This window comes from Acromyrmex echinatior, chromosome 4 (genome assembly GCF_024713525.1).
Source record: "Acromyrmex echinatior isolate Ae372 chromosome 4, ASM2471352v2, whole genome shotgun sequence".
NCBI classification, from domain to species: Eukaryota; Metazoa; Arthropoda; class Insecta; order Hymenoptera; family Formicidae; genus Acromyrmex; species Acromyrmex echinatior.
In genome coordinates, this window is record NC_141855.1 from 13,073,662 (window position 1) to 13,087,017 (window position 13,356).

At 38.0% G+C, this 13,356-nt stretch overlaps 1 protein-coding gene across 5 annotated transcripts in view; it reads right to left on the bottom strand.

The window, feature by feature from the left end:
* LOC105146454 (cell adhesion molecule Dscam2) overlaps positions 1–13,356 on the bottom strand; it is a 93,332-nt gene that overhangs the window by 26,256 nt on the left and 53,720 nt on the right. For 4 of the 5 annotated variants that reach the window (XM_087406018.1, XM_087406017.1, XM_087406016.1 and 1 more), the window contains exons 9-12: positions 10,637–10,933; positions 10,153–10,263; positions 8,383–8,541; positions 3,089–3,541 (exon numbers count right to left, since the gene is read on the bottom strand). In XM_087406018.1, the coding sequence (XP_087262144.1) occupies positions 3,089–3,541; positions 8,383–8,541; positions 10,153–10,263; positions 10,637–10,933 (1,020 nt within the window). The remainder of the gene's footprint in view (positions 1–3,088; positions 3,542–8,382; positions 8,542–10,152; positions 10,264–10,636; positions 10,934–13,356) is intronic. The other variant, XM_011056733.2, reaches the window with a different exon arrangement.

A 13,356-nucleotide genomic window follows, 5' to 3' on the forward strand; every position in this document is an offset into this window, starting at 1 on the left:
AAGGTCCGCGGAAAATTGTGGCATGGCCATAAATATCGGGCGGCGTTACGTACGTACGTACGTAACGTGCCCGTCGAGAGTATAACGCGAACGTAGCGATGTAGCTTGGGAAATGAACATTTACGAGCGAGCATAACTGTTAATGTCGGCCGATGTGTCTTTATGAGGAGACCGCGAAGTTGGAAATAAGCCCGCACCTCCTTTCTCACCCTATCTCCCCCCCCCCCGCGCGGGGAGGGGAAACTTGGCGTAATAAATTTGTTTCGCGGGAATGTCGCGGTGCGTGGAAACTTGGCGACCGAGAGAGGCACCCTGCCTCGGCTTCTCTCTTTTTGAAAATAGATTTCTCATGCGAGTCGTGCGTACGTGGAGCCATACCCGAATCGCGATCCTGGCCTGGCGAGATGCGCCATAACGACCGCTCATCCGGCATGAGACACCTGCACACGTTTTATCCTTCGAAGATATACTCTTCTTTCTCGGTTACGTATCGCAGACTTACTTACCGAGAGGTACCCTACCAATAGACGAAATTTCAAATGTGGAATTAGATCTAAGGATCACGACAGATCTCTGGGTGTATCGCGAAATGATGCAATCGTTCGTGATTCGATTTCAGGTAGTACTTTTTTTCTTTTTTTTCTCTTTGATAGAAACTCATGCATGCAGAAGAATTATATATATCGAACATTTCTCAGAGATCTCTCGCGTCGAATGCCCCTTTGGATACAAATATCACTACAGTCTCCATAATAATATCGTAACAATATAGTGATGGTGAAAATGACGTTACACAAAGTATATATAAATATATGTATGATATACCTCGAGCTTAAACACATTATCATAAAACTCTTTGCTACATTAATAAAATGACGACTTCGTTATTAAAACGCTCAAAATGTGATACCATACAACACAGTAATGAGTAACAGAGTGTATAATGAGTCATTCGTAAAAAAAAAGGAATGAAAATACGAAACGTATAAAATACGTTTCCTACGGGATATCGCAGAAATATCGTTAACAGCGATTTCCGTGTGTATATATACGTGTAGAGTACTAGGAGAAATGGACAAATGTAATATATTCAGTCAAAACATTACTCGTGTCTCTTGAATACCAATGCTGGACGATGCATACACCTGTGCGAATAGGAAAACCAGTACGAGAATTTTACGGTCTCGCTGCGACATCGAGATTTCGACTTCGTTAAAGAAAAATCTCGCTTCTCCGTTCTTGCATGCGATTTCCCACATTCTGTTACGACCTCTCGATGTCGCAGTCGGGGTATTTAATTGTAAGTAGATATACTATAATAAATAGGAATATACAAGCAACCAAACGTCAAAAATGCCCTAATTTTCAATGTGTTTATATAATTCTCATTCGTTTTCCCTTATAGAAATTATAGAAACTAGAAGGTGATTAACCATAGTCGGTATTTGCTCCGAAATTTTCTTAACTATTCGCGAGTCCAATGTACTTTAAATTAATGTATCTTTGTGCTTGAAGTTAATCAAATAATTTTTTAAAAATCAAAATTCAAAAAACAATATAATGTAACTTAAAATTATGTATGTGTAATGTTGTGAAAAACATTTGTTATAAACAATTTCTCACAACTTAGTTGAAGAAAATATCTGAACTCAAAATACCGATTAAGATTAATTACTTATTTTAAGTATTAAAAACACTGATGTAACACTTAAAATAAGTACTTAAATAAATATTTAATTGCTCAGTATTTATATAAAAAAGGCGTTTCTTCATACATTTAAAATATATTTCCAAAGCTTTTATTATCGATACTTGATTTCTAATAAAAAATTCATGACGTTGGAAAAACGAATGTGAGTTGGACAAGTACTTTGGGCCGCTCGGATATCGCTAATACGGGGAAGGGAGAGCCAAAGACATTGCCAAGATTATATACAGTACGTATAATACACATATAGGTATCGATAGTGGTTGCAGGAAAACTCGATCAAAGCGTGCAGATGGGCGTGCAAAGAGAACCGCGTGCAGGACGAGAAAGAATGAAAGAAAGAGAGAACGATTCAAAATCGAAAGTAATCTGAGAAAAAGCTGGCAACACGCCGAATCGGATATTATAGCTTTTTCGCGGCAGTACTTCATTCTTTTCTTTTCTCCCCCCCCCCCCTCCGAAATCCTCTTTGAAAATACCGATCCGGCGAGTTGGATACGCGTGCAGTTTGGATCAGCGTGTAGCAGAAACGGTCACGTCGAACGATCTTAAATCTCAATGATCGAAGATCATCGTGGACGAGCCGGAATGCAGTCGGCGCTCAAACAGTCGGCGAACAACGATGAGGCTTCTCTCTCGCGACGATGGCGATGTAACGAATCACGACACACCCCGCGCGAAGATTCTCTTTCACAGAATTACGCCCCGGAAACCAATAGCGATTTAGACATTGCTCTTTTTATTCTTGAGGTAAAACAAAATTGATTACGGTACGCATCGCGCGAGGTCGGACGCGTTGATTGATCGATCGTCGCGGCGCAGAGCCCAGCAGAGCCCAGCAGAGCCCAGCAGAGCCGTCGCGTCGAGGAGAGCACAAACGATGGCCGGCGGCACCGGTGTTTCCCTACGTGCCGATCAATCAGTTACTTTCCATCGCCGCTATACCAGCCAACGAACTGGAAAATTGCCAGTCCGGTCCTATCACGATCGACGCCTCAGCTCGCGAATCTCAATGATAATCCGCTCTCGCACGTCGCCGACGCGATCTTATTCCGCAAGACGTGGCGCGAATCCATTCGAGTCTTCCACGTCCCTCGACGTCGTCGTTGGCATCCCGATGAGCGCCGACCGGGCGTTCCGTGTTCCGAAATACGATGCCGGTGTATTTGGCGTTGAGAGTTGCGGGCGCGCGTCTCTCTCGATCGTGACGAAAAGAGGAAAGAAAGAAAGAAAAAAAGAAGAGAGAGAGAGAGAGAGAGAGAGAGAGAGAGAGAGAGAAACGAGAGAAGAAGCATCCCAAATGATCGCCGTAACCGTGCCAAGTACCGATTCCGGAACACGGTCGTCGGTCAGTCTATTACACCAACGGTGTGCGTTTACCGTTGACGTGAAGGAGTGCAGAGTGAGCGACGGTTGCAGCGCCATTGGTCACGCGACAGGTGTACGTGCCATTGTGCGCGGGTGCGATCGTGCTAATGCTCAGGGCGCTGGTAAAAGCGTCATGTATCCCGATGGTAATGCTCTTTCTCTGGGACGAGGAGGACGCTTCGTCATGCCCGGGGCCGGAGGCGGTCATGGTGACAGGGCCCCTTAGCTTGGGGCCCCCGTTAATCATCGCGTCGATCGCGTCCATCCCAGGACCGGCCGGCGACCGACCGCGGCTGCCCGCATCCTGCGACGACGGCAACGTCCTGACCGTCTCTATCGGGACGTTATCTTTGAGCCACGTGAATGTCAGTGGTAGGTCGCCGGTCACGACTACGCACTGTACGCTAGTACGGTCCCCTACGTTTAAATCGCGAGCAAAACTGAAAGGCGTGATTTTAGGTGGCACTGAAAGAACAATACAGACAAGGTGGCATTCCATCAAAGCAGTTCAGATCACTAGAGAATCACGATGTGATTGTAGTCGTTAGTCGGGATTCGGGAATATCATCAGGGATGGGATTGATTCGGTCGGTTCACGATTGTAGGCTTGTGGAGAGGATGAAAGGATAAACGGTCGTAATCGTCGCTCCAGATGCGCCTTCGAACGGAAAGCAATTTTTCAGAACGGCACGATTCCAGCAGCAACGTGTTACGTGTTACGTGGTAGGATTCAGGCCGTTCGGGGAAGGAAGAGAGCAACTCCGCGTCCGATACGGTATACGTCAGAAACCAACAGAAACCAACCCGATGCTCTGAGACTCGATGCTCTGAGATGCGGTGAGATTAATCGATCCTTTCTCTTCGCGGCTTCGACTCGACTTGGTCTTGACGGCAGAAATCAAGACTGCGCGCATCGCAATGAGAAAGTGAGAGAACATTCGTCGATCTCGATTCCGAGATAATTGCAATCCTCATTTTTCGAGACTTCCCGTCGCTTCGACTTCACGCATGATTGCAAATTTTTTTATTCATCGTATTTCTCCCGTCGCAAACGGATTTTACATTGAGAGAAATATTTTGTGCGATATGTGACTTTCTTGCTTTTTAATTTAAAAATTTTGTAAATCATGTATCGTACACAACGTTTTTCGTTGACAAACGAGTATTTCTCATGCGAATAACGCAAATTAAACAGACGTATCCGATATCGTGACATGAGATGCTCTTAGGGCATTGCTTCGTTACGTTTATAGATCGACAGCGGGTTGAGAGAAAGAACGTGTGCAATTTTAATGAAAGGCAATCGCGTCGGTGATTTTCAACAAAATATTCAGTTTGCCGACGCAATCTCCGCGGTAAACTCCGTATTTAGAACGAAACAAACTTTGTGTACACGCATTGAACAAACGTGTTTGAAAATTTTGGTAGATCGGAAACACGGAAACTCGAAGGAAACATTCAACCAGAGAACGTTACTTTATAAAAATAATGCGTTACCGTTACTCGTTACTAAGTTTAACAAGTAATATATTACCATTATTTAGAAAATAATGATTTTCTTTTTGTAATATTAAAGTAAGATATTTGAAAAAATTGCGGTATATAATAACCGATATTAAATATATAAATAATTAGTATTAAAATTTTAAACTAGTCTCTACAAGCATTTCTTTGTATTATTATTTAAAAAAAGTACCTTCTAATTCTTTATATTAACATTTTTTAATTTTTAATACAATAATCTTTAGACTGTAATTTACAAATTAAATTTTTATCAAACATGGTATATTAATGTCTTTGTTAAGAGTATATTCTAATATTCACTGCCAGTATTGAAAATCTACAATTCATTAAACATATGTATACTACTATACTTATTTTCAATATTAACAGTGACTTATCAGAATGCAACTTAAGTATAAAATATTTTTTAATATTAACTTCTATTTAAATAGAATATTTCTATTTGATAAAAAATAATACAATCTACAGAATACAAAGATAATACAGAACTAAAGTAACTATAAAAATAACAACCGAACGAACATTCGTTACTATTCCAGATATAAAAAAAGTAACGATTGTTACTAGAAAAAAAAAATAGTAACGGTAACGGCGTTACAAGTAACGATAACGCGTTACTCCCCAATTTTGCATTCAATTTTGCAATCATAGATAACTGTTTACACATTGTATCGATGTTTTATCGTCGGCAAAGTTGACATATCCTGCAATCACCATGGGGGGATTATTATTTATTAAATATCTATTATTTAATTCTATACACTGTTTCACGCATCACGGGGTATTACGAATTTAATATAGAACTCGCACAATATAGCATCACGAAAAAAAGTCGCGCGCGTTATCCTCCATTATGTGCACACGTACAGGAGACATTACGATCGAAAGATGTTTTGCGGTAATACCCCGTGCAACATCTGCACGTAGTACGTCGCATCGTCTGTCTTATGTACAATACGTTACGTACATACGTGGCAGCTGGATTTTTATGTACACAAGTACACGAGTACATAAAAATATTGTGGAGTAGAACAGAGCAGTTTAGGCGAGCGCGTGCAAAGGAGGAATGCTTGAGCGATGCAGTGAGGTGCTGTGCTCTGTGCATAGGTCATTTCCGAACACGTCTTCAGCACGCACGGCGTACGCCTGGCGTACGCGTATCACGAATGTCGCCGGAAATCGCGCGTTCGCTTGAAAGCTGCCTCTACGTAATTCGCAAATTTCAAAACGTAGCGCGTAAACGCAGACGCAAAAAAATCTGCCTTTTCCGAATAATGATCTATGGGTGCTTTCTGTTACTATTCAGTGACACAAGTCGACACATTATTCTATCTTTCTTGACATTCAGAGAGTGACAAAATAAAAAGACACTTGTATCGATTTGTATTACTAAATGAAAAGCCCTACATAGACTGGACCGTCACTTTAATTTCTGCGACTGTGTTGAACAATTCAAAAACAGTAAAGAATAGCGAGAATGAATTTTGTATTTGCTCATTTGTCAGCAGAAAGCTATCCTTTTTGTAAATTTTCGTGAAATATCAGACACATAAGTTTCTCTAATCTGATTTAAATTAAAATGTTAACACTTTAAAATGTCAACGCTGTCGCAATTCAATTCATCGCGCGCGATTGGTTTGCACCTATGCGCGTATCTTGCGTACGGTAGTACGTCATTCCGCGTCTGCGTTTTTGCGAAACTACATTTTACGATTTGCGAATTATGTAGAGGCAGCTTTACGAAAAGCGCTGTGGGCCACAGCTAAGAAAAATGACACTTGTTTTTCATTCTCACGCAAAATACCGTGTTTAATTTCATTTCAAACAAGTCCCGCACATGTAGCATGATGATTTTAATCGTGCTTTAGCTCGTAACTCGAGTGTTTTGCCGAAACATTTAATATATGTTCCAAATTAAATATTAAACATTAAGCAAAAATACAGCTAGTCGAAAACAGTTCAGTTCAGTTTCAGCGCGATTTCCGGAACGTTATATTTACATCATTTTATGTATGAACGTGCGCAATACGCGCGTTTTGCATCACAGTAAAATAAATGTATATACATATAAAATTGTTCTCCTCATCAGAAAAAAAATCCCATACGATTTCAGGAAAGCCTCCAAAATCCAGGGCGAGGCGGAGCTGAAAATTGCACAGTGCCATCGCATTTCAACAGAAACCTAAACATTATATATCCTCCCTTTTTCTCGTTTTTTTTTCCAAATTATACAATGTAATTGCCGAGCGATATAGAAATGAAATGGTCAATCAAAATCAAAACCGAAAAAAAAAAAAAATTAAATACGTTTACACTCTGTAATCGTCCAACGTGAAAAAAAAAATTTGTCGAAATATATTCCTTCGGCAATGCAAAACTCTCTATCCTAATTTTCGCGCAATTCGCATCCGGGTGACGCGTGCATATGCGATCGATAGGATCGATAGGATTCTCGTGCGAAAAGCACCCATGTATTCCGAGGGACGATGTGCAATGCGATAAACCAAAGACTCGGGTCGATGTTGTCCCGTACTAATTAATCCTGCCCAACGTCAAACAACGCTCCATATAGAGTTAGGTTGATGAACCTAATAGAAACATTATGTAAAGATAAAATCGGCAACGCGCGTCAAACGTTGCATGCCGCACACGTTATGTATAAACGGGCTGCAATTAATACAGTCGGATGAGGCGCCGGGCAATGGATAGTTAATATGTTCGACAAAGGGAGAATGCATATTAACGTGCGCCTGTGATATAATCGCGCTTCGATATTGCGGGGGCAAATTGCAAAAATGATAGATTTTTCGAGCGAAAATTTTTACTAAATCTTCACGTAAAACTTACTGCACTGAAAAAAAGAGTCTAATAATTTGCTATTAAATGTGCTACTAAAATAATTTCAATCAAATGTACCAGCAAAAATAATTCCACTTTTCTAAATATTTCATTATTACAAAACGGTTAATTATATTATTATACTTGGTAATATACTTGCTAAATATATATTTAGAGAAGTAAATTACTTTTTATTATGTAATATTAACCAAATTTGTAACACCAATTTGATTGAAATGATCTTACTCAACATTTGATTGTTATTATACACTGTTAGATATTAAAAAAGAATAATAATCTAATTCTTTTAATAACATTTTGTATATTTAATTTCAATAAGTGGAAATATAAATCAACCCATTTCTGTGATTAATTTCAAAATAAACAACATTCATGTTAATATATGAGCTTAATAAATAATAAGCTAAATTTGAATCAAATTTAATATATTTCCTTCAGTTATATAAATTGTTTAACTCCATTTTTTTTTAGTTATAAATTAAGACGAGATATTAAAAATAATTCAATTTGAAATTATATGAATTTAACAGTGTAGATTCTTTTTCCAGTGTGAACTTTTTGCCGTTAACCTTAATTTAAAACAAACTATGTACCTTTATAGAAGAGATATTATATACCTTTTACCTGTACGCCATTAGGTAATGAAGTTATCATACTGTAAAAATTGCGCCAATTAAATATAACAATATATCGCATTAAAAGTATTGTCGTAAGAAATTATTATCTCGGTAGCAAGACCGCGAAATATCTTTTTCCTCCACTTCGGAGGGCAAAGAAACGATATATCGTTTCATTTCGCGAGTAAAGCGCTCGCGCGCGTAAAGTAACCTCTTCATTTTCAAATGCTAATTTTACGAACACTTTAAATTCCGGTGCTCAATATCGCGAGCAATTATACAGAACTGTTGGCTACGTTTGCTTACCTAAAACACGTACTTCGACCGAGCGATGCGACGTGAAATTATGTTTGTTTCTGGCAGTGCATGTGTATGTGCCTTCGTCAGCGCTGCGTTGCACAGTATCGATAAACAGCGTGCCGTTGGCGACTCTTTGTCTCATGTTGGTAGGCAGTTTTATGTCCCCTGATAACAACGTTTCGGCATCGATTAAAGGGTAGTCCTCGAGTTCGAAAATATTTTTTCAAATATCCAATGACGATACTTGATTCTGCGAGACGTAAATATTTCACATTTTCGAATCGATCCTTAGCCGCATAAATTAATTTGCAAACATATAATAAAACACGCATCATAAATTCGATGAACTAGTCCGTTAGATAGGATCAACCCAATCCCTTAAATTAATTAACATTTTGTTATTTTTAACTTCCATGTGTATCAAAATGTAAATTAATCCATTTCTGTGTCTGAATTGCTTAGTTTCAAAATAAACGATATCCATATTAACATACGCAATTATAAGGGAACCGTCAACACTGTCCATCATCGATTTTGATGGGCTTTGAAAATAGATTGCAGAGCATCAAAAAAATGTTAAACTCATATTTTTTAATCTGGTTATCACAAGGTTTAAGGGTTCGAACGACTCTTAAAATAGAGAGATAAATTAAAAAATTTGATATAAAAAAAATATGAAGGTGTTATTATTAAGAACACATAAAATGTCACAAAACTTTTGTATAAAGTATTTTTTATATATAATACCTCATAGTTTTCAAGATATTCGCTAAAAATGCAAAAATACGTTATTTTCGAGAGGTTGTTTTGACCCTTAAACCTCGAAATAAGAAGATAAAAAAATGGATGTAATATTTTTTGATGCTCTACAACAGTGATGCACAACCTGCAGTCTGTTGCAACTTGTGTGACTCGTAGTAAAAAATCATATTTTCTATTTTACGCAAAACGAAATGAACATTATGCGGTGAGCAAGATTTTATCTCTTTCTGAAAATAGCCCTCTAAAAATAACCCTTAAAAAGTGCGTATCACTGCTATGCAATATATCCAAAGCCCATCAAAATTGATGAGGAACAATTCCAGGTTTTCCTAGCTAAATAATAAACTAAATTTAAATCAAATTTAATACATTTCTTCAGTTAAATAATTCAACTTAATTATTTTAATTAAATTAACGACATTGGATAGGAACAATGGTGATCTATAGAAATAATTAAAAATATTTCAAATTTGACATGATACACTGTTAAATATCAAAGGGGCAATAATCTCATGAGTTAGATAATATTTTATTTTAACTTCTATCTGTGTCAAAATCAATCCATTTCTGATAGTTTCGAAATACATCGTTGATATTAACATATGCATTTATCAAATAAACTAAATTTAGTAAAATTTAATTGAGTAAAATTTAATATCTCTTCTTGAGTAAAATTGTTTCACTTAAGAAGATATATTAAATTTGACTCAAATTTAATATATCATTGTCTTTGTCAAATTAACGATATATTAGATAGAAGCAGTGACTTATAGATATGATTAAAAATAACTGAAATATAATCTGACATTATGAATTTAATAATACACATTTAACAGTGTATACGCAGTTAATACTGCACATTATACTTGTTACAAAAGAGAATGATCAATCAATGCGGGAGATCAATGACAGGCTTCAACGTATCTTTCGCCGCAATAGAAATATTGAATAAACGTACGGCAAAACTCCCCGTTATTCGGTTGGGGATTAACAGAAATGACGCACGATGCTTACCTTTTTCCCACACGATCGATTCAATAGGATAACCGGCTACAGGACACTTGATATATAGTTGCTTCCCCGCGACCGCTGAAACGGGCGACATCGGTCTGACGTATGGCAGTCCTGAGATTAGAAAGCAGTAAAGCTCGTTACGCTGCAGCCACGCGAAACAGCATAAAGTTATAAATTTCCAGCAGGAAATCTAGTTCTCTGTTCTCTCGATTCCAGGGAGACAGAGCCGCGTAAAAAATAAAAATAGATAAAACAGATTTTTAATATCGCCGAGCGAAAAAGGACAATTCTGACACCCTTGGATTTGATCAAACTGCAAGTTTAATATTTAATGATACAGGAATGGAATAACACCACCACCACGTTTGTTCGTGATAAATAAGTAATCGAGTTCAACTGTACTAAAGTCGTAATCATGGCTTTCTGCAGTATTTTAATTACGGAAAAACGTATTTGCTGACTTTTGACTTTCGCATTGACTCACCGTAGATATTGAGCCTCGCCGAGTGCCTCGCATCGCCAGCGCGGCTGCTGGCAATGCACTCGTACTCGCCGCCGTCTTCGGGCTTTACAGTCGTGATATTAACGTGGGATATTACGTCCCCGTACACGGTCACATATTGGCCAATCAGGAGCCTGTCGTTTTGTGGAAGCGGAAATCCATCTAGCAGCCAGGAAATTTGCGGCGTGGGATTACCCGCGGCGCTGCATTTCAGAGAAACCGATGGACCAGGCTGCATTGTCTGTTCGATAAACCTGTAGACCAGCTGCGGCGCGATCTCTGTTAACAGACGTTACGGCCAGAGATTACGCATACCCCAAAGTTTCCAAATGCTACCCTTTGTAACCTATCAAATGTTACCCCCGCCTTTTCTCCGTGTCTAACGCACCGCGTTATAGCCGCCTCCATATATTTCTACGCTCTCCTTTTTTTTTTTTTGCTCCTCTCTTTTATACGTACGTCCAAATCGATTGTCGAATGTGAAAGCGAACCATCACGAATTTAAGTTCGCGACCTGACGATATCTCCCGTCGACTCGTGAAAGCCATTTAAAAATAATCCAAATAAAAAAACTGTGCCAATTGTCGTCGCAATATCCCGTCGATCCGCGGAGTTATCTACAAATCGTCTGGATAGAAACAGAAAACCCAATAGCGGATGATATCTTATCAATAATGTCAGAAACGAGAAAACGATATCATTACATTGTTAATTCGTAAACAGCAAAAATATTATGATAGATAGCGGTCAATGTATAATGAAATAAACAGATAAAACCGCCATTTTGCGGCACACGGTTCTCATTTCTCAGTTTCCTAAAATGATAAATTCGTAAACTTTGCGGCGCAGATACATATTGGCGGTGAGATAACGTTAACTTTACCAAAAGTTTTCGTACTCATCCGAAAGAGAGAATCCCTTCATCGCCGTCGGCATTATTGATATCGATATTGATGAATATTTATGATAAGGAATATTTATTTTAGAATGCGCTTTTGTGCTGATGCAAAACGAGAGATGCAATATAATTTGGGCAAAGATGCAACATACATTTTCTCCCTCTTTACTTACTCTCCCTTTACAGCGCGAAATATTACAACCATTATAGCAATATTACTTTAAAAGATTGTAATATTTCATAAAACATTGCTGCAGATAATACAATATTTCAATAAATAATAAATTTTTATCATTAAAATATTATTGATTAGGATCACTTTTCAAATACATGCAACAAAATTATTCTAAAACAGGGAGCCAAGAAAGCACACCGGAAAGAATTTGGGAACCTCTAAAAGACTCGTCAACTCGATTTGTATATTTCTTATAGGATTTCTGGGCGTTTTCTTTTTATGAGAGAAGTGAGTCCATCTTGTAGTGAGGTCGCATACTCATTTATTGAACTATAATATTGCAGCAATATATTATAATTTTTTACAAAACATTCATGTTACAATATTTCACAATATTGTTGCAATCTTTCCAATCAAATATTATAATTTCGATATTGTACAATACTGCTGTAATTTTTGTAATATTGCGCGCTATTAAAATATTACTGTAAGATTTCTGTAGGGATTATTACGATTTCTAGGAAACGCGCGAAAGGTGGGGAAAAAGGCGTACCATTTATTTAACGCGAGTTAACTCGATAGTTAAAAGTTGAAACTCACCGGAGCAAATATCGGAGGCTCGGCAGTTCGCCCGTGTATAATTAAAAGACTACGCGGAGCCGCCATTAGTAAATTATCAATTAGGTTGACTGATTATTCCCCCGCTATTCTGGCACTCTTGGCGAGAGGAAATTTTAGATTACCACGGTTCTCAAGATTCGTAAATTAATGTTTAAGAGTCGCGGCGCGCCTTAACATGAATATCATGAAATACGTTATTGCGGCAAAAATTTCTCTCGTTGTATAAATAAAGACTTGTATAAATAAAAACTTGATAGCATTAAAACATAAATTTACTCCCCGATATATCTGTAGGAGTCACAACAGTAGAGAAAAACATCGCATTTTAAGCATTGTCTCGATGAACGATTATTAAATAATATTATCATGTATATCAGATATAATTTATCGCGTATCAGGTACAATTTTGCGAATAATGTATTTTTGTTTTGCGTAGCGTTCGCATCGCACAGTTCTTGTTACGCTCTCTGTAATATCGTGTCCAAAATAATAAAATATTTTAAAAAAAAAGAAAGGATATTTTCCCGAGATGTGTAATTATGAAGATTAATATGATTTGCTTATGCTCTAATAAATATTAGTTAGCGTCGGGCCGCCACTTGTTTTCTCTAAATTTCAGGAAACATTACTGACGAAACGCAGTGATGTTTCCAGGCAAAAACGGTCAAGCAACGTTGGCAACAAAAATTACGCTGGAACGCAACGAGGTCATATTCCAGATTGAAGTTTACGCGAAATGCCAATGACCATTTCGGATAAACGGCACGATAAAGCATGATTTACATGAGCGATATATTTTTCCGAGGTTATACGTTTTCCAAAAGTGCGGCAAAGTAAATCTTCCTCTCTTTTCCTCTCTGACGAAACGGGAGAATGCCATAATCATAACAGACAAGATATCACGTTCGCGTAATTCCATCCAGGGACCGCCGGCAAAATTCGCAAATTCGCCGAGATGTTCCCACGGACCGGCTTTCATACCCCGACGTATCTATGACGCATAATAAA